Raw genomic sequence first — 23,123 nt, forward strand, 5'->3', positions numbered from 1 at the left:
GAAGACACAACCGGAGACGGAACACAGCGTCATACGTCTATCAACATCATCGGGTATGTAGTATAGCATACTACATACAGTGCTCGTACGACAAAACGTTATCAGCGTATCGATTTCGTCGCGATAATGACTGCGTCGCGTGGTTCGCCGAGGAACTCAAAGGATTGGCGCATCGCGTAAAGAACATCTTATCCGACATTGTGTGCATGGTAGAGCTAACGCGAGACGAGCGGGAGACATTTCGCAGCGCGGCGCAATGTCACATTTGCGAAAAACCGTTCGCGCCGGATGATAATCGTGTACGCGATCATTGCCACCTGACCGGGCGTTACAGAGGTCCAGCACATTCGACGTGCAATCTGAATTATAAGGATTCTCACTTCATCCCAGTCATTTTTCACAATCTATCGGGCTATGACGCACACTTTATTATCAAGGAGATAGCTGCCGCGTTCGAAGGCTCGATCGATGTACTGCCTATAACAAAGGAAAAGTACATCTCATTCACGAAGCATGTGAAAGACACAGCCGACAGATCAGATTCGCGCAACGACATAAAATTAAGATTTATCGACTCGTATAAATTTCTGAGCGCGAGTCTCGCAAAATTGGTATCCTTCCTCGACAAGGATAAATTAAAAATTATACGTTCCAAATTTTCCGCGTTATCCGACGACGATTTCAAATTATTGACGCGAAAAGGTGTCTTTCCATACGAATACGTGGACAGCGTCGAAAAGCTGGAGGATACGTGTTTACCGCCGCGCGATTCATTTTACAGTTCCTTGACCGGTGAAACCGTATCCGAGATCAATTACGCGCACGCCGCGAACGTATGGCAGCGATTCTCCGTTCGAACCCTGGGCGAATACAGCGATCTATACCTGAAAACCGATGTATTGCTGTTGGCCGACGTGTTTGAAAATTTCCGCGACAGCTGCGTCGCGAGTTACGGACTCGATCCCGCGTACTACTACACTTTACCAGGCTTTACGTGGGACGCCATGTTGAAACATACCTGTATCAATTTCGAACTGCTGACCGACATTGACATGGTTATGTTTATCGAACGTGGTATTCGCGGCGGCCTGAGTCAATGTTCCGGCAGATACGCGCAGGCCAACAACAAATATATGCAGTCGTACGATTCATCGAAACCGTCGTCTTACCTAATGTACTTCGATGTAAATAACCTGTACGGCTGGGCGATGTGTCGGCCATTGCCCTACGCGGAGTTTCGATGGGTCGAAGACGTGTCGAATTTCGACTTTAACGCGATCGCTTTGGATTCGCCTACCGGCTATATTCTCGAGGTCGACCTAGAGTATCCTGCGGATAAACACGACGCGCACACTGACCTACCGTTCTGTCCGATGCGCGATAAACCGCCCGGCAAACGGCAGGACAAACTTCTCGCTACGGTGAACGATAAGGAGCGTTACGTTATTTATTATCGCAATCTACAGCAGTGCACGCGCCACGGTCTTCGCGTCACAAAAATACATCGCGTATTACAATTCGTTCAATCTGCGTGGCTCCGCGCTTACATCGAACTCAATACAAAATTTAGAACACATGCCAAAAATGAGTTCGAAAAAAATTTATATAAATTAATGAATAACGCAGTTTTCGGGAAAACGATGGAGAATGTACGCAATCACGTCGATGTAAAATTACTGACGAAGTGGGATGGACGATACGGCGCGGAGGCAATGATCGCGCGACCGAATTTCCACAGCAGGAGTGTGTTTTCGGAAAATCTGATAGCCGTCGAACTGCGCAAACTCGAGGTGAAATTCGACAAACCGATCTACGTCGGCATGTGCATCCTCGACCTGTCGAAGGTATGCCTATACGAATTTCACCACGAGTACATGTCTCCCCTGTACCGCGACTCGTGTAGAATCATGTATACCGACACGGACAGTTTGATTTATCATATCAAGTGCGACGACGCGTACGAGACGATGAAACGTGATATAGCCAGGTTCGACACGAGTGACTACGCGGTAGATAACGCTTATGGTATGCCTCTCGTGAATAAAAAAGTGCCGGGCCTGATGAAGGACGAAAACAACGGCGCAATCATGACCGAATTCGTTGGACTTAGAGCGAAAATGTACGCCTTGCGAGTCGATGGCAAAAAAGATTGTAAAAAAGCGAAAGGTGTCAAAAACAACGTTATCGCGCGCACCATTACGTTCGACGACTACACGCGGTGTCTGAACGATGAGATGGAAATTACTCGACCGCAGTCGTGCATACGATCGAAAATGCACGAAGTGTACACTATCAGCGAGACGAAAATCGCTCTGAGTCCGTATGACGATAAGCGATATATCGTGCCGGATTCGACCGATACGTTGCCGTGGGGACATTACCGAATATAACGTAATGTATATACGTATGTAATGTATATACGTATGTAATGTATGTAATATAATGTATACAATGTATGTATGTATGTATGTATATATATGTATGTAATGTATGTAGTAGATAACACGACATATGTATGTATGTAACGTAATATAATGTAGTAGTATAACATATAAATGTATGTATGTATGTATGTATGTATGTAATGTAACGTATGTATTATATTAATGGAAGGATATTAATAAAGATATTGTACATGTATTTAGCATTTAATATTTTTTATTATATACTGTATATGTATTACATATTTCAAACACTTTACATGTATCATTTTTTATATTAAGAATAAAATACAGTTTGCACGAATCAAATAACATTATTCTTGTGTATCCAAGAGTTGTGCGATCCATCGAATCCCAGCCATTTCACGTAAACCTCGTCGCCCTTCCTCCGCAGTACTTTCTCCACGAGATACACGTCAGGATACGTCGCGCGATGCAACTCATACTCGTAGAACGCTCCAGCGACGGATTTTCCACGATAGTCCTCGAGTAGATAGGTTACGGGATTGGTATGCTGCACTTTAACGATCTTAAACACCTCGGTGGTCCAATTCGGCGTGTAACCTTCTCGAAAATTGTCTTGTATTTGCTGACGCGTACCGAGTCGCCCGTTTTGAACTTTGCCGGGCCCGCGATCTTTATCGCGCTGTACACCGTAGCCAAGAGTCTTTCGGCGATCGCGGGGGTAACGTCGACGGGTCGCATGCCGATCGTTCGATGCTTGCGCGCGTTGTAATCCGACACGAGTTGCGGCAATGTGTCGACCCACTTGTAATTTCCATTGAGCGTAAACATCTTCCACATATTGTTTTTTAACGTGCGATTGAATCGCTCGACGACCGATGCCTTCATCACCGAATACGTGGAATAATGATTGATGTCGTGTTTTCTCACGAGGCGTTGCACGTCGGTGTTGTAAAATTCCTTTCCCATGTCGGTTTGTAGATTACTAGGGCACCTCCCGCTATCTCGAATTATCTCAGCGATAGCGTCAGCTGTCTCGCTGCCGCCTTTACCCTTGAGCGGCACGGCCCACGCGTACTTGCTCAACACATCGATGACGGTGAGTATGTAGTGGTGGCCTCCGTTGAAACGCGAGTACGGACGCATCTCGACGATATCAGCCTGCCACAGATCGTCGTATCCTCGCACTATAACGTGTCTGCGGGGAAAATTTCTTCTCGCCGGTGCGTGCAATTTGTCCACCAGCCGTCGCTTTTCGATATTTTTATCCACATCGGTCGATTTTAACGGTCTCATGTTCGGTTAACGTTTCGTTGGTTGTTCGTCGTCGTTCTTTAACTGTACGTAGCCGTTTCTGTTTATGTTTCTGCGTCGTTCGTCGCTGTTTCTGAACCGCTCAGATACGATTTCGAGCCGTTCCTGAACCGTTTGACGGCCGTCCGACAACCGTTCCTGAATCGTTCGTTGTCGTTCGTCGTCGTCAGTTAACCGTTGTTTATCATTCATCGTCGTCGTCGTCGTCGTCGTCGACGTTCTTTAGCCGTTTGTAGCCTTTCCTGTCACCGCGTAGTTCGCACCTGTTTCTGAACCGCTCGTAATCGTTTCTGAGCTGTTTTTGAACCGTTTTTGAACCGTCCGACAACCGTTCTTGAACCGTAAGACAGCCGTCCGACAACCGTTCTCGAGTCGTTCGTTGCTGTTCGTCGCCGTCGTTAATTAACCGTTGCCTCTCTTCACTCGTCGCCGTTCGATAGTCGTTTCTGCTGAACCGTTTCTTGTCACTCATCGTCGTTCGCGAGTCGTTTCCAATCTAACGATATTCGCACGCCGAAGCGCGTTTACCGCAGTCTGTAACGCTCGCACGTCCTTCTCGAACGCGGTAAGCTTCTCGTCTGACTCTTTCCGTTGATCTCGCAAACTTTTAACGCACTGATCCACGTATAGTTTGTTAACAGCGTCACCGTCAGTCTCAGGTTGCGCTACGCGACGAATCTTGCACGACCTTGCGTCAAAGTCCGTGGCGATGCGACACAGAGCGTTGTCGCGCACGAAATTTCTCACTAATCCGCTCCACCGATGGTACGAATTGGCATTCGTCGCGTCTTCGCTCCGCTCGAACAATCCAAATTTATTGATTGGCATTTCAACACCGATTGAACGGATCGCTGTCGCGCCGTTTAATTTATAATAAGCCCAGCCTCGCGAAGTTCCTCGATGATTGACGTGATCTCGTTGTCGTGGGCATTGTTGCCAGCTTGACGCGATGCGTCGAGCAATCGCAGACGATCCACCAGCTCGTTGGGGTCGTCCCAGTGCACGTAGTCAATCTTATTGTCGGTTAGCGTTATCGCGCGAGGCGCGAATACGCCCTTTCCGGATTTTTTTGTCTTGGATTCGGTCGATATCAACGGTGAGATTACCCATAGATACTTGTATCCCCTGTTACCCTTTACTCGCTCGCGAGGATCGTGCTTGTATTTATGAGCACTCGTCGCCAACAGTATGCTCCTGTACTTTTCCCTATCGGCCTCCGTGTAGAGTTTATCATCGGGTATTGTCTTGAAGATCAACTCGTAAATACCGGGTGTACCGGCGTATCGTACGCCGCCGATATAAATGTTATCCGCGGCGTCCACGTCAAAAAGTTTATTACCGAGCATCAATTCATTCTTTCCGAGATAAACGCCATACACGTTGTCTATCGTTGGATCGGCGCCCAAAACAAACGAGATATACACTCGGCTCAGTGGACCCAAGTGATCTTCCAACGTTTCTATAAACAATTCTCGCCCCTCCGACGTTTGCAACTGCTTTTGAACGGTCGTCCCGATCGAGTCATCCGTGGTTTCGAAAACATACTCGTTTTCGAGAAATTCGGGACTTGTACGTTGCACGGTTCGCGTCGGTGTAGAGGTTATCGGTGTAGAGGTTATCGGTAGTACTATCGAGCGTTTCGATTGATTAGATTTACGCGGTGTCGACGATGACAGATCCGACCAGGAGTCTAATCGTTCCCTCTTTATCTTCGGTGTAGCATCTTCCTCCTCCTCGCCAGCGACGCTTTCCGGCTTCTCCTTCTTCACCGCGGTGAAGCTCGAGTTGTCGACGATCTTTTTCAGCGGCCCGATGAGAGGTTTAAAGTGCGTGTCCAACTCAATGTCCTTCTTGATCTTACCGGTCTTCAAAGCGCGAAGTTTCTTACGAATCGAATTACTCGTTTTCGCAATATCTTTCACGATCTTCTCGCGTTCGCGAATCGTCTCGCTCCCGTTGATCGCAGCCATCGCGGGGAAAAAACAAAGCAGAGCGTCGATCTCTCTCTGTAACGCTAACGTTTTACCTTCGACGACGTATCGGCGACGACTGACCGCTTTTGCGGTATCGCGAACACGTTAAACCCTTTTCTGTATCGGCCGTTCGAAAGCGCGCTGTCCTTATCTATCACTACGAATCCGTACTTGCATTGCCAACAATCGTGGCACAACGAGCAAAATTCATCGTACGACATGTCGGTATTTACGTGATCGTTGTACACGTGTTTCAAATTAGTACCATCCTGTTTGAATAGGATCAGCAGATTTGCGTTGTCGCGTATCAGATGTTTAGGTATTCTCGCGTACGTCTGACAGAGATAAAAGCAGTCGACGCTCGAGTGCCTGCCCATTGAGAAATACTCTCTCACAGTGTCTTGCTTATCGCATGCCACGTCGTCGAAGACGAAGATCGAGTTTGGGCACGCGTCGCTCGGTGGAATGACGTCACTGTTATTGGAGAAGGTGTAGTAGCCGATTTCGTCGATCGATGTCAATAAATTCTCCAGATATCGGTATTTCGGTTGTCGCAGCGATTTCGAGTACACGTACACATTCTCGAAACGTACACCGTGCGGACTTTCCAGCAAACTTATCAGAACGTTGGTTTTACCGCAATTTGAGGGGCCGCAAATGATCGCGCGTATAGTAGTCGGCAGCATCGTACCGTGTCTGCGCTTCTCCGCGTTGCCCTCCATCGGCCGTGATCTGCCGTCGCAATTCGTCACGCGAATCGCCAACGGTTGTCGCACGAATCTCATTTCTTTTTTCTCTTAGCATTGCCGACTGAATCGAACTACCGTTCGAACGTCTATTTATAGGTGCGCGGCACCGCGAATCGCTCAGTTGCATAGATGTTCGTCCTGCTGTCGAGACCTTCAGACATTCGCGATTTTAGCGCTGAACAGCTGCAATTTGTGCCGAAAACCGTTCTGTTGCAAATGTGCGGCGATCACGTCCACTACGTGTGGGACAAGCTTCCGGAGCATATAAAGACGGATTTGGAGGTTCAGATCTATCGTCGCTGTGACGCATATTACAATCAACCGTGGCAGCGAACGCACATCGACGGTCCCGCTCCGATGATTAAGGATTGCGGCGAATGTCAACGAAAATAAAAACAGGTAGAGGCCTGTTTAATCGCGCGATAGGTGCACTTCCGATCGAATTGCACATTCCCGGCTATCAGTTTTGCGGTCCGGGTACTCGTTTGCAAGAACGATTGGCTAGAGGTGATCCGGGTGTAAATCCATTGGACGCGGCGTGTCGCGAGCACGACATAGCCTATTCGCGTAGCAACGAGCTCACCGAGAGACACGCGGCGGACAAGATACTCGCCGAGAGAGCGCTGGGACGCGTCATCGCGAGAGATTCGGCTCTCGGAGAGAGGGCTGCCGCTACAGCCGTCTGGGCGGCCATGAAGGCTAAGACGAAGCTCGGAATGGGTTTGAAATCACGAAAAACACGAGCGAGGAAAAGGTCGACGAAGAAACGGATACTTCCGACAGCGAAACGAGGTGGCGTATTGCCGATTCTACCGTTGTTGGGAGTTCTCGGTTCTCTGGCCGGCGGAGCGGCCGGAATTACAACGGCGATGAACGCTAGCAAAGCCGCGCGGCGTCAGCTGGAAGAGACGCAACGTCACAATCGCGCCATGGAAGGTCGCGGACTTTATCTCGCTCCATACAAATATGGACAAGGACTGTATCTCGGCCCGCACAAACGCGGGCGAGGAGTAGCGTTGGAGATTAGAAAGAAAAAAAAAACGTCAAAAAGACGTTAAATATGCCCACGGATATTACGACTAACGTACAATTGAGTCGATTGGCAAAGCGAATGCGCGTACCGTTCTTCAGAGGTGTTTTCATGCGTGATTCGTTACCGATCTTCGATGGCGTACATCGAAACGAGAGCGGTATCGTGAATTTGGACGATGCAGCGGGCCCCGGCACCCATTGGGTAGCGTACGCCAAGAGGGGAGATCGAGTCGTATATTTCGACAGTTTCGGCAATCTTCGACCACCGAAAGAACTGGTGCAATATTTTGGACCGAGCGTGACGAAGATCGAGTACAATCACACGTCTTATCAGCGATACGATCAGAGCATCTGTGGACAATTGTGCTTGCAATTTCTCCGGACGATCGACGACGATCGACGCTAATTTAAAATCTGACGACGCGCCTTGCGGAAACTCAGTGTTCATCGAACAGCTCTCGTCGACATGTCTATAACGTTCACGCTGACCGGGAAGAGCAGCATCCTCGCGGAGCACTATTTTCCCGCGGTGGATCTGAGCGACGGTGACTACGAGCTAGGTTTAACGTGTTTTGAGACTTATCACACGATTCCGAACGTGAATTCTTTGAATAATAAATTTTATTTCGACGAGGATGACACGGAAATTACGATTCCCGAGGGATCGTACGAGATACGGGCCATACACGAGTTTTTGAAACGTGAAATTTCACGGAAACGTCCGCGACGCGTGGTCCGTTCCAACGACGACGATCATACGTCGGTCGCGAATATCGCGCGAGAGGAGACCGTTCGCGCGAACGGCTACGAAGACGAGGTCGCGGAGTACCCGATAGTGCTCCGCGCAAATTACAATACGATGAAGAGCGAGATCAAGTGCGCTTTCAGAGTGAACTTTAACAAACCGAACAACGTCGGATCGCTACTGGGATTCTCGTCGACGCGTGTATTGCAGCCGGGACAGTGGCATGAATCGGACGCACCGATTAATATTATCAATGTAAACATTATCCGTGTGGAGTGTAACGTGACCGCGGGTGCGTACAGCAACGGCAAACGCGTTCATACGATACACGAGTTTTCACCGAGCGTACCACCGGGATATAAGATATCGGAAACGCCGGCGCAGATCATTTACCTGCCGATCATCGCGCGGAGCGTTACTGATCTAACGATACGCGTCGCTGATCAAGACGGACGATTGCTCGATTTTCGCGGAGAAAAGATCACCGTCAGATTGCACGTACGACGGCGAGAGCGATAACGCGGCAGCCGTGTGCGTGAGCGTGAGTGTGCGCGCGACATATGAGATGCTAGTGTTGAACGACTCGGAGCACGCGACAGATAACAACAATAATATCTTTACGGTTGCGCCGATCGACGATATCGTCAAGTCGACATTCGGCGGTGTTAAACAAGCGACGAGAAAGAAGCTCAACGCGTTAAACGTTAAATTTTTACAATCTCTGGGATTCGCGGTGCGAAACATCTGAACGATGACTGAAATTGTCAACATCGGAGGCGAGCCGGTCTTCGACGATCGCATCGTCAAGATCGAGACTCACACGTACAACCCGTACGCCAACACAACGTTCGACTATAGCGACGAGATACGAATACCCATACAACAACAGGATCTGTATACGTTGCCGTGCGAAAGTTTTCTCTACGTCGAAGGAACATTGGCGGTGACCAGAGCAGCCGGCCAAGTCGATAACGTGGTACTGGGGACTAATTGCGTTGCGTTCATGTTCGACGAGATTCGATACGAGCTCGACGGTATGGAGATTGATCGCTGCAGAAACGTAGGAATAACCAGCACGCTCAAGAACTACGTTACGGTATCGTCCGACAGAAGCGTGATCCTGAGAAACGCTGGCTGGGAGCCACAGAATAACCCGAATGGATATTTCAATTTCTGCGTACCGCTCAACACGTTACTGGGATTTTGCGAGGATTACAACGCGTGGTGATCAATGCTCGTCACGAATTGATCTTGATACGATCGCGCAACGACAACAATTCCCTGGTGGGAAGTCTCGCGTTGGAGCCCACCATCAAAATACATAAGATACAATGGCGAATGCCTCACGTGGTATTGAACGAGATCAACAAGCTGTCGATGTTGCGCACCTTGGAAAACGGACGATATCTAAGTATGGGTTTCCGTTCGTGGGATCTGTACGAGTATCCCCTGTTGCAGAACACGACCAAGCACTCGTGGGCCATTAAGACCGCGACTCAGCTCGAGAAACCGCGATACGTCGTCTTCGCTCTGCAGACGGGTCGGAAGAACGTCATGTCCGCCGACACAAGTCGATTCGACGATTGCAACTTGACCAACGTAAAACTTTATCTAAACTCAGAAGTTTATCCGTACGACGACTTGAATTTGGATTTTGGTAAACACAGATGGGCGATTCTGTACGATATGTACGCGCGTTTCTGCAAGGGCTACTACGGATACGAATATCTCGAGCCGAGTCTCACCGTTTCGACTTTTCTACGTAACGGGCCGTTTGTGATTATCGATTGCTCTCGCCAAAACGAATCCGTCAAAAACGCCACCGTGGATGTCAGAATAGAATTCGATTGCATGGAGAACGTACCGCCGAATACCTCCGCTTACTGTCTCATCATACACGACCGCGTGATTGAGTACAACCCGTTGACGAACGTGGTGCGCAGAATAGTCTGAGCGTTCGCGGCAACGTCGACGTGAATATTTTCTCTCTTTCTCTCTCTCTCTCTCTCTCTCTCTCTCTCTCTCTCTCTCTCTCTCTCTCTCTCTTTCCATCAGTCTCCGATACAATTATTGAGAGGGGTAAGGGAGGGGGAAGTATAAATCAGAGTGTCGCGAGACGGTTTTGCAGAGTTGCGCGTCATTCCTCTCGATTGACGCATTGACGAGAGAGAGATATATATAAAGAAATCTCGTCATGTCCGTACCAACATTCGTGGACCTGCAAGGATTCCTCGTTGGGATGAAATTTGTCGTGAAGGAGGTGGCTGTGCTGAGAAAAGGCTGCGTTCTGTCGCATCACATCTTTAATTACCCCATGCCGTGGAATCTCCTCACAAAATCCGATAAATCGTGCGCTACCTGGTTGATTCGCAATCACCATGGATTACGATGGGAAGACGGAAACGTGCCGTACAGCATGGTGAAACGCCTGATTACATCGGCCGTGCTTGGTGTAGAAGAAGAAGACGATGATGAGAAAGAAGACGATGACGACGACGACGAGATGCCGACTCTCGTGTACGTCAAGGGATGTCAGAAACGAGAATGGCTGGTGGATCTGCTGGAGAATTATGCGCGAAAAAACCTAATCGTCGAGACTCTGGATGCGCATTACGAAGATATCGAATCTTTGAATAAACTAGATGACACCAATACTATGCGATGCGGAAAACATGAAAAGAATTGCGCGTTACAAAATGTAATAAAACTATTTAACTGGTGGTCGCGCGCGACGCCATAAGAACTTGCGATCTTTTTTTAAAATAAATTATATATAACTTTTTATAATGTTTTTATTTCTTACTCCCCCTCCCCCATCATCACCGTTAGAGTAGTCTTTACTTTCCTCTCTCCTAATAAAAAAATCCACTGCGCAGTTCTATATATAAACATTAATTCCCCCTCTCCCTTTCCCCCACCACATCATTACTTTTGGAATTGTTGCGTATACTAGATTAATTTTACACGATCAGTCTTGTCGCGATCGCTTGTACTGACGGTCAACTTCTCAGAGCCTAGAGAGCGAAAATGTTCTCCTTTGAAGGATGCAGCAGCAGCAGCAGCAACAGCAACAACGGTGCAAAACGCGCGAATGCCGTGAATTATTACGTGCCGATTCACGACGTTGAAACTCAAACGTATGAGGCCAGATGTAATAGGTAAGTTTCTTTTAAGAAAAAATAGAGCCTCTCCCAGTTTTTATATTTTTGCAAATTGTATTACTTACAAAAATAAACTAATTTCATTTCTTTTATACAGCATTTCGCGCTAACGTCGCGCGGTACGTATACTCGGCAGACGATACGCGCTGACAGCTACGGGATATAAATTCCTCGAAATTGGTATCAACGTGGGCCCACCGAGCTACGTGGAGATCGCCGTTGGAGATCATCGAGGAAAGGAACTGCTGTTGTCTCTCGAAACGTGGAAAGCACTCTACGAGCAACGGCGAAACATTCAGAATTTCTTTCGCAACGACTACAAAGATGTCCATAGTTTTATAAATGTTGGACCGCTAACGGTGAGAGTTTGTACGTCGGTTAATAACGTCAAACTCATACATCTTGAATCTGCAAACGTACGCTTGATGATGACCGAATCGACGTTGCGTCGTATGTTCGATCTCGATCGGTGCATCGAGGCGAGATTCGATCGTTTGGTCAGAATACTTGCGACGGTCGATGCAAAGTTTGCGCAGTTCTCCAATATCGCGTCCACCGTGACGGATCCCAAGGAAGCGTCGAATGTAATATACGCTAGCGATGCGTTCAATACGAATCAGCTCATCGATTGTGAGCTCGCAGCTTTAGTTTTTTAGTACGGAAGATATATCATGTAAAAGAAGAATTAAATAAACAGGCTTTTTTTACACCTAAATGAACGATGTAATTTCTTTACATGCATGTCCATCCCTACCTTAATTTTTATCATCGCTTTGATGCGGTCGATCATCGTCGATCCGTCATTTCTTCCTTTGTCTCGCGTACTGCGTCGTAAAAAAATAACGTGAAATTGTTTAGTCTACGCGATAACACCCCCTTTTCCTAGAAAAATGTTGTTTACGACGAACATGTTCCGACAGGTTCGACGGCGGCTCGACGCGCTTCATCCCTCGTTATATACCCTTTGCCCTCTCTCTCGCTCTAACTGATTTTTTAATAATCTTTTCCTTTGTCTCGCGTACTGCGTAGATATATTGTTTAGTCTACGCGATAACACCTCTTTTTCCCATAAAAATTTTGTTTACGACGAACATGTTCCGACAGGTTCGACGCGTAATGTCAAACTCATACGTCTTGAATCTGCAAACGTACGCTTGATGATGACCGAATCGACGTTGCGTCGTATGTTCGATCTCGATCGGTGCATCGATGCGAGATTCGATCGATTGGTCAGAATACTTGCGACGGTCGATGCAAAGTTTGCGCAGTTCTCCGATATCGCGTCCACCGTGACGGATCCCAAGGAAGCGTCGAATGTAATATACGCTAGCGATGCGTTCAATACGAATCAGCTCATCGATTGTGAGCTCGCAGCTTTAGTTTTTTAGTACGTAAGATATATTATGTAAAAGAAGAAGAATTAAATAAACAGGCTTTTTTTACACCTAAATGAACGATGTAATTTCTTTGCGTGCATATCCATCCCTACCTTAATTTTTATCATCGCTTCGTTCCGTCATCGGGTCGATCATCGTCCCGATGACGTCATTTTTTCCTTTGTCTTTTACGTACTGCGTAGATTGTTTTACGTACTGCGTAGATAGATTGTTTAGTCTACGCGATAACCACCCCCTCTTTTCCCAGAAAAATGTTGTTTACGACGAACATGTTCCGACAGGTTCGACGCGTCATCGACGAGACACGCTCCTACTTATAGTGCGCTATCGAGTTAATCTTACCCATTGTGCGCCGCCTAACGGCGTCGTTGCGAACATACCCCCTGCGAACGTATCCCCGCGGCGCGACGCCGACCCCCCCTCGCGGACCCGCGGCGCGGCGCGGACCCGCGGCGCGACGCCGACCCCCCCTCGCGGACCCGCGGCGCGACCGCGAACGCGGTTGAGTCATCCCGGTGAGTCATCCAGGTGAGTCATCCCGGTGAGTCATCCCGGTGAGTCATTCCGGTGGTATGCCAAGGTCACCCCCCTCCCCCTCACCCCTTCGTAATCCGATACCCTTGTGTAACCCGATACCCCCCTCCCCCTCACCCCCGCGAAATCCGATACCCTTGTGTAACCCGATACCCCCCCCTCCCCCTCACCCCCGCGAAATCCGATGCCCTTGTGTAACCCGATACCCCCCCTCCCCCTCACCCCCGCGAAATCCGATACCCTTGTGTAACCCGATACCCCGCCCCCTCCCCCTCCCCCTCACCCCCCGCGTAACCCGATACCCACCCCCCTCCCTCACCCCCCCTCGGAGCTCCATGGTTAGAATCGGCCTATACTAACTACTATAAACATAATTGTATTTTTTCAGTTTTGATAAACCCCGTTATACGCCTCGTATTTTGGGAAGGAGATTTGCCTTGACATCGACAGCGTATAAATTTTTGGATGTTGGAATCAACGTGGGACCTATGTCCTCTGTGGATATACTTATTGGTGATAACCGAGGCAATCGGATAATTCTGCCTCATGCAACGTGGGTGACATTCATCGAAAAACGTGCAGATATTCAGCGACTCGTGCAGTCACCAGCGCCATCATCGCTAGCGTTTCGAGATCTGGAACTCGTTAAAATACGTGACGCAGATATTGTAAAATTGACATCGTGCGACACCAGCTTGTACATGAAACCGTCAACCGTACTCCTCCTGTTCGAACTAGAACATTGTGTCGAGAATGTGTATTTTCAACTATGCCAAAATGTTCATGGCGTAAGTAAAAAATTTAAACAATTTGTAACCATTTTACGCCAAAATTGTATCACCAATAAATGTAATGCAGTTAGAATCTTGCATGAATTTTATGATAAAAATTCAATTATTGATTGTGAACTGTTGGCGTATGCTGCAGATAATATTATACACGATGCATTACATGAGAAATAAATGTATATTAAAATGCATATCACTGTATCTAAAATTATCTTTCCTTCTGTCTACCGTTCCCTTGTCCACCGTCAGCGGTTTAGAATTACAGAGCGGTAACTCTCGATAAGAATGCGCGTGCCGCACTCGTCGCGCGATCATTAAACGTTTTTCTCATCTGTCTCATATAAATTATTAAATATTCTTCCTCTTATTTCCAATAAATAAATCACTTAAAATAATATAAAAATGATCTAACTATAATGGGTGACGGGAGCGAGAAGACGTGCGCGAACGGGGAATTTTTCCAAGCCCGTCCTTTTCGATATGTATGCGTGTTTTTGTAAAGCTTATTACGGATACGATTGCTTCGATACGCTTTGCACCGTGGTTACATTCCTGACAAAAGGACCTTTTGTTATCATCGATTACTCGCGACAAAACGAATCTGTCAAGAGCGCCACCGTGGATGTGCGAATAGAATTTGACTGCAAAGAGAATGTACCGGCAAATACTACCGCCTATTGTCTCATCTTGCATGATCACGTAATCGAATACTGTCCATTGTCGAACGTAGTGCGCAAAATCATGTAAATTGCAATATCAGCGGGTATTGCGATATAAGAAGCACTGATGTACCGCGATAAGATACAGATTGCTCCGTCGTTTCGTCATGATCGTACCAACGTTTGTCGATCTGCAAGGCTTCACCGTCGGGATGAAATTTGTCGTAAAGGAGGTGGCGGTTCTGAGAAACGGGACCGTTTTGGCGCATTACATTTTTACATGTCCCATGCCATGGAGTCTCCTCATGAAATCCGACAAATCATGCGCTTCTTGGTTGATTGCAAATCACCATGGACTACGATGGGAGGATGGAAACGTGTCATACAGCATGGCGAAACATTTAATTACATCGGCCGTGCTTGGAGAGGGCGACGAGACGTCGACTCTTGTGTACGTCAAGGGATGCCAGAAACGAGAATGGCTGGTGGATCTACTTGAGAATAAAGCTAGAAAAAATCTAAACATTGAGACTTTGGATGCCGATTACGAAGATATCGAATCTTTAAATAATCTAGATGTTACTAATACTATAAGATGTGAAAAACATGTTAAGAATTGCGCATTACAAAATGTATTAAAAATATTTAACTGGTGGTCGCGACACCAGAAAAAATTATGAGTTTTTAAATAAACTATATATATGTATATATAAAATGTTTTATTTCCTTTTTCCCACATAGTTTGTAGTATAATATAGATGTTTTAGCTGTTCTCAAAAGCTGTTTTAGCTGTTCAAAAGCTGTTTTTAGTTGTTTGATAGTTGTTTGATAGCTGTTTTAGTTGTTTTTAATTGTTTGATAGCTGTTTGATAGTTGTTTTTAGTTGTTTTTAGTTGTTTTTAAAGATGTTTTTAAAGATGTTTTTAGTTGTTTGATAGTTGTTTGATAGCTGTTTTTAAAGCTGTTTTAGTTGTTTTTTAGTTGTTTGATAGCTGTTTGATAGTTGTTTTTAGTTGTTTTTAAAGATGTTTTAGTTGTTTGATAGCTGTTTTTAAAGATGTTTTAGTTGTTTGATAGCTGTTTTTAGTTGTTTGATAGCTGTTTTTTTAGTTGTTTTTAAAGATGTTTTAGTTGTTTGATAGCTGTTCAATAGCTGTCTTTTTTCTCGCGAGGATTATTTTCGCATAACATAATATGCCACAGATAAATCACGCGCATCCTCGCTTCTCATTATATTCGATAGCGGTTCAGAGTATCCACCCGCGATTGCAAGATGCAACGGTAAGTAGAAGATTATTTTTCATGACAGCTAGTTTTTTTCAATGCCGCAGATAAATCACGTACAACCCTCTCTCTACATTTTTCGTTCCTTATGAATTGAGCTCTGCCTCGGGTCAGAGCACCGTCTCTCTTTGCAAACATACGGCTTATTACATGCATTTTGTTACATAACTGCTATATAATGGCTTATATTGAAGATGTGATTCAAATATCTTATCCAACGACTGGGGTGTGTATAACAATTCGCGATTAAAGTGCAAATTTGTAAATATTAACTGGTATATAACTTTTACAGATAGTATGGGTTGATAACATACCCATCGTTGAGGTGCGCGTTACAGACATGGTGAAAATTCGAATTCTTCGTGGCCAGGTATGTATACTTCGTATCTTTATATTTTTAACATTTTTTAATTTTATGTAATCTGATTTCAGCGACGGTTCAGCGATTATATCGTGATGAGGTGAGAATCGATGGCTTCTCGAATTTGGAGCATCAAAGGTGGACTCGCTTTTTCAGATCGATTGATCGTGAAGCCAACGATCTAATATGGGAGCAGAGCGGCGAGGAAGACATATTCGATTTACAAATTTTGTTCGGAATGCGTATCTACGAGCCGGAAATTTGGTAAAATTATTTCGAAAATACTTCAAATACATTATTTGAAGAAATGTATAACTTCAAAATATAAAATATAAAATATAAAATAATTTTTAAAATCTGTTTTCCGTTATTTCGCCGATTCCATTCCCTTTAGATAAGCTAGTAATAGTGATGTTTAAATAGGGCAAATAATTTTATAAAAATAGTAAAAAAAAAGATTATATATGATTCATATAAACATTATAATTTAAATATGTTTAAAAAAGCTTAACATATAATATTATTTATACATTAAATAAGTTTAAATATAATGGAGAATGAATGAACGAGATCACCCGAGTTGGAGCGTGAGAGACCGCGCAAACGAGAAGACGCGCGCGAACGGGGGACGGGGGCGCGAGAGAACATCTACGAGGGGGAGATAACGCGAGCGGGAGCGTGCCGTGTGACGTCACGCGGACCGACGCGGCCGTTGCACGCGGGTCCCCTCACCCCGCGGCGCGGCGAAAACGCGAACGCGGTCGCCCCTCCGCGCGGCGCGGCGAAAACGCGAACGCGGGTCCCCTCACCCCGCAGACCCCTCCCCCGCGGCGCCCGAAAACGCGGTTCCCCCTCCCCCTCTCCCCGCGGCGCCCGAAAACGCGGTATTCCCCCCGCGGTACCCCCGCGGTACCCCCCCCCCGGTACCCCTTGCCCCCCCGCCAAGGTACCCCTCCCCCCCCGCGGCACCCCTCGCCCACATTTCATTTAGAACTGTCATAGTTTACCTACTGAGGTGGATCGAGCGCGACGAGGGATACGATCTTTTCTTCCTCGCTGGGAAAAGATTCCTCCGAAAGAACAGGCTCGGCGCGGGACTCGAAATCTACTAGCCACTCAGGGCCTCTCCACCACATCGAATTAGCCACAAGTTTGCGAGGAAAAAGTCCACGCGAGCAGTGATCGGCTGGATTGAACTCACTCAGTGGCAACATGACCCCAGGCCGATATCGAGATCTTTTACTGTATCCAAGCAACGCGATTTCGAACGAAGGTCTTCCATCGGTGCGGGGAAGAACGGATCCAATATAGAGCCACCTTGGCATCGGACCAGGCGTACTCATCATCAATTTCTATATGTTCTTGCAGGACCTGACGGACGTAAGCGATCAAGTTAGAGAGGAGCAACGCAGCGCAGAGCTCTAAGCGGGGTAGAGAGATAGCGCGTAACGGAGCCACCTTAGATTTGGCACAAAGAATTACGACTTTCCGGGTCGGAAGTCCCCGACGGAGTGACAATGCGCAAGTAAATTACGGCCCCATAACCCTGTTCGCTTGCGTCGCAAAATCCATATAATTCGCGACGAACGTTATCACCCGTGGGGAATGTATGGTCGTGGCCAAAAAGGTTGTCCGACTTTTTTTTATAAGTTTTGGAACGCACTCTGTCATGTGAGAGTTGATGGTCCCTGCTCACGGCCATAACCTAAAGTTTCGCAGTGACACATTATCGGAGCATACGGGCAGTCTATACAAGGTGTCAGAAAAGTTTAGAATACCAGAAAAAGTAAGCACGTGTATTTGACGTAAGGAACAAAGCCCGTCATAAAGAGGAAAAAGGAGAAGAGGAATATGAGCAGAGAATGGTAAGTAAAATGACCAGTGACTAATATTAGAAAAGAAATGTAAGATATATTAATAATATACCCATCAGAAAGTATAAATAGATATTTTAATACACCTGTAAAAAAGAAATTTATTGAAGTATAATTTGTTTAAACTAATAGATAGAATATGATGAAATCACATTAGATTTCAATGTAAATTAATAAAAGTCTTGTTAACATTAATTGAATTAAATTGAATGTAATGTAATCCTGTCATGTTCTATCTGTTATGTCGAACAGTATATTTTATTACAATTGGAAAAATAATATGCATGAATATTACAGAGGAAACAGTGGTTCGAGACGTGGAAGAAAGCTTTTAGTCAACGATGGACGCAGATATGATGATAATTAATGTTTAAAACAACATTTTTACACAACACTAATGAAGAATTTGTCAGCATAATTAAGAATTGAGAGATTAAATTAAATTAAAATAACTTCAATTAAATTGTCATATGTCTGCTTGCAGGTAAAAGGGGAGGCAGCGTTGAACAGAGGTGAAAGAAGAATACTTAATGGGATTTGTGGGAAAGTTGGAGCTTGCTGTGAAACAATGTAAGAATCTTCATAAAACTGAAAATCTGCACTTGGAGATGAGAGAAAAAATGAGGGATTCGAAGAACTTGCCGAAGGAGAAGGAAATACGCAATATTAAACAATTAAGAGGTATGAAAAATCAACAAATTCAACAACAAGGTAAGCTGCTGAACTGATAAAATTTCTCTTGCATTGAAAAATTGTAGTGTATCATATTGCAAAATTGTTAACAAATTAAATCAATTCCTGTTTTAAACCTTTAGGAAAATGAAAAAACTACGCCTAACAGGTGAAGACATCATATAAATACGACAAAATAACAAAGCCAGGCTGCGTTCACAAATTGTGGAAGAATATATACGATTAAGAGGACGATAAGTATAGGCATATATCCACGCGGTAAAAATTTTTTATATAAAAATATATAAAAACAAAAACATTTATAAATATATATAATTATATATATTTATATATGTTTTATATGTTTTTTATGTTAATTATATATAACAACTGTTACATTTATACATATATGATTATATATGGGCAATTTTTTTCTCATTACCTCAAACTTCATATATTATAAAAAATGCAATGCGAAAATAATCTTTTTAATCATTTTTATATTTTTATTTTATTTTTTTTTTTTTAATATATATTATAGAAGAGACAAAAACATGTATGGACATATTTGATATATTTAATTATATAATTTTTTTTACCGGGCATTAAAAAAAATATGTATACGATTATCCATTGAAATAATGTGCAATAACAGATTTGTCCAATATTTGCAGAGTTACTTGGATAAATTATACTAATAGGTTGTGGTGATGCAATATCAACGAAGTATTGAAGATAAAAACCGGCGATCGCTCAACGTTGGAGAAAGGAAGTGGGATACAATTTCCGATTTCGAATCCAGTATGCAATTTAAAGATCATTTATTATTGAAAGTATACATATTAAGTAAAAGTATCTGTGCGATTATCCATTCAAATAATGTGCATTTACATATTTATCCAATACTTTACTTGCAGATAAATAATTCATCCTTTGACAAAGGATGAATTACGTTGGGACACAGGATGGATTTACATTGGTTCATCACAAGAAATTCTGATATATGTGAGTGTATAAGGTATCTACTTAATTGTTACGCCGATTGCACGATGTGTTTCTTTATACGCCGCAAGAGTATAAGTGACTTCCCCCGATAGGAAAAGATTTATAAGATGATATGACGAAATCTGAATGAAATTGGGAATGTTGCAATTATATGTCTCGATATTAATTTGCAACAATACTAGTAGAAATTGAGACCTTTGTGCAAATATTGATAAATATTTGCACAATTTATTTATAAATAGTATTTCAGCAAGACAGCAGCGTTATGAAGAACCATCTTAGCGCAATAATTGTCCAATTGAATGATAATATTTGCGTAATTTTCCTATCGGGGATCCTTCAAAGGAGCAACGGATGGCTTTCGCTTTGTTCACTATGCGCAGCATTCATTCAGCATTCACTTTCCTCATTCACACACACACACACACACACACACACACACACACACACATACACTTTTAATTATATTGCAATAACAATTATATTTACAAATCATATAACTGTTACTGTAATATAATTAATTCAATCACTCATCGAGAATTGTCCACTTTGCAGTCATGCAACATTCATACATCACCATGCATTCATAGAGAGTAATGGAGGCGTCACTCAATATCGCGTGACGCTTCCATTACTGTCAATTACGCAATTCATTCTTCGGGGCATTGACCGCACTAAATTTTCAAAAAATTGTGGCCTTGCGCGGAGACCCTCCCATTTTTCCACAACATATTGTGCAAGAGCCTCTCGTGTTCGTGGAATTTGAGGGTCCCACTCTTGCACCATAATGCCCCAAACATGTTCTATAACATTCAAATCAGGGGATTTGGCTGGCCAGTTCAACGTCCTGAGGTTGGGTTGTTCAGCCAGCCAATCCTGGACAATTCTCGCTCGATGCACTCCTGAATTGTCTTGAACGAAATTCACGTACAATAATTCACGTACAATCTGTTATACAATTATTATCTATTTCTTCTAACATTCTCGATGTTCCTTTATTTCTTCTAATGTGGCGTCTGAAACAATCGTGACGGCGTAGAGAAGCGCATCGTATAATAAGAAAATATATAATCAAAAGTAAAATTAATTGAAGAACAAAATGCTTGGTCCCATAAGCCAATTTAAGAGAGGACAGATAATAGCGTTGAGGGAAAGTGGCATGGGTCCGACAGACATATCAGCCCATTTGAATATAATTGTAAGTATTGCTCGAGCTAAAAATAAATCACCGAAAAAACGTTGTTTAGGCACTTTCATGCCTAAAGTCATCGATTCAAAAATTGCACACAACCGTGCGCGTATCTTTCTTTGTAATTAAAAAATATATAAAATAAAATAAATGTATACAGAGTTCGTTCTGAATGCATACATAGCATTTTCAGGAACATGCGCTTTTATTACAGGAACGTTCAGTTTATTTTGAGAAGATACGACACATTGGGACATGTCAACCCGTCCCCGATACCTGGACGACCGAGAGGAACAAATGCTGAGGAAGACCAGGGAATATTGAATGTCATTCAACAATCTGGCTTCCATTCGTCGCAACAAATCCGACTAAATGTCGATCTAACTTGCTCAGATCGTACTGTGCGGCGCCGTTTGCACAATGCCGGTTATCATCACCGGATTCCCGCACAAAGAGAAGTTTTCTCTCATCGGCACAAGGAGCAACGGCTGGCTTTCGCAAGGGAACACTTGGGATAGGAGGAAGAATGGATGTATACTATCTTTTCAGATGAGAAGGTATTTTCGACTGACGAGTCTGGTAGAGTGACATTGTGGAGAACGAGAGGAACGAGGTATGCGGAGGAAAATGTTCGTTTTCGCGCACGAAGTGGACGCATCACATTAAGTTTTTGGGGATGTATGACTTCGCAAGGCCCTGGGCCACTTGTTCGCACAACACCACACATGAACGGCAAAGAATACAACCACCTATTATCTGATGTGATAATGCCATACGTCGCGGAGACTTTTCCTGGCAGACCGTGAAATAGCAGGTTAAGCCTGTGATTTCTCTAAAGAGCCGGGACTGCGCCGGAGGGTCGTGTGACATGTCCCGAGAACGCAGCGAGGCGAGCGAGGTGCAGCAAAAGGACGAGGTGCAGCAGGTGCAGCCGAGTGCGGCAAGCTAGGAGCCAGAGCGGCAGCAAAGCGTGACTCAGGGAGCCCCATCGCAGGACCAGGGGATCGCCGAGTTCGACATATTCGAGGTCGTGCCCGACGAGGAGGTGCAGAGACTGTTGCAGGCGGGCGTACAGCTCGCTGGATCGGTCGAGCAGGGCAGAATCCAACCCATAGCAGCCGAGGTGGAGATGGTGCAGCAGCCGGGTGCAACCGACTCACAGATGGAGTACGAAAGCCTGTAGGGCGAGAGACTTGTATAACTTTTAACTTTATTATTTTAACAATTAAAGTAATTTAAATCGACCTGACTGGCAATATATATAACGTCTTTTTCGATATGAACATTGAAAAACTGTGAGCCAACTTGGTTTGTCGGATGGAATTATACATGAGCACGTGAGTTCGTTATTCCGTTACGTACGTGAACACAGCCGATCTGATAGCGCAGAATTTGAATCCAGGATGCATTTTCTCAAAGCGTTTACAGATATCTCGACAACGAGCCGAGCCAATAATCGGCAAGCGTAATCGTCGATAACGATGGCGATCGGCGAGGAGGCCGGCGATGGAGACGTCGGCGGGTTCGGTCTGGAAGGCGACGGGCCGATCCGAACGATCGATCACACAGACGCGCATGATCCAATCGGCACGTCGAGCCGCGTTCGGCGCCGTCAGGCAGAATTTAATTTAGAAATTACATCAACTGACCAAAACCCATGGTCGAAATTAATAATGTCTCGATGATTGATCCGAAAAAAGTTTTGTGTGAATCCGACAAACCAAGTTGGCTCACAGTTTTTCAATGTTCATATCGAAAAAGACGTTATATATATTGCCAGTCAGGTCGATTTAAATTACTTTAATTGTTATTCTATGTACCGGCGAAAGAAATTTATCATTCTGTTTATTATACACCGTCGACCTAGTAATCGGTGCTCCATCTTATAGTTTGTTATTGCGATAAATATTACCACAGCCCCAGTGGTCGAATTGGCACGACACCCGCACGGTATACGGGAGGTTCCAGGTTCAAACCCTGG

General features: G+C 44.9%; 3 protein-coding genes across 3 annotated transcripts; all 3 read left to right on the forward strand.

Annotated features, from left to right (window-relative positions):
• The first annotated feature begins 1,614 nt into the window (after nt 1–1,614).
• LOC139784420 (uncharacterized) lies at nt 1,615–2,390 on the forward strand. The gene has a single exon (XM_071723591.1). The coding sequence runs from the start codon at nt 1,641–1,643 to the stop codon at nt 2,388–2,390; it is 750 nt and encodes a 249-aa protein (XP_071579692.1). The 5' UTR covers nt 1,615–1,640.
• Nucleotides 2,391–11,245: 8,855 nt separating this feature from the next.
• On the forward strand, nt 11,246–12,035 carry LOC139784421 (uncharacterized). Its single transcript, XM_071723592.1, has 2 exons — nt 11,246–11,376; nt 11,495–12,035. Exons 1-2 carry the CDS (start codon nt 11,246–11,248, stop codon nt 12,033–12,035), a joined length of 672 nt encoding a protein of 223 aa, XP_071579693.1.
• A 504-nt stretch (nt 12,036–12,539) lies between these two features.
• Nucleotides 12,540–14,272, forward strand: LOC139784422 (uncharacterized). The gene is made up of 2 exons (XM_071723593.1): nt 12,540–12,766; nt 13,699–14,272. Exons 1-2 carry the CDS (start codon nt 12,540–12,542, stop codon nt 14,270–14,272), a joined length of 801 nt encoding a protein of 266 aa, XP_071579694.1.
• The last annotated feature ends 8,851 nt before the right edge of the window (nt 14,273–23,123 follow it).

This window comes from Temnothorax nylanderi, unplaced genomic scaffold (assembly GCF_030848795.1).
Source record: "Temnothorax nylanderi isolate EJ_2023f unplaced genomic scaffold, tnyl_v1.0 TNYL_tig0625_pilon, whole genome shotgun sequence".
NCBI lineage: Eukaryota > Metazoa > Arthropoda > Insecta > Hymenoptera > Formicidae > Temnothorax > Temnothorax nylanderi.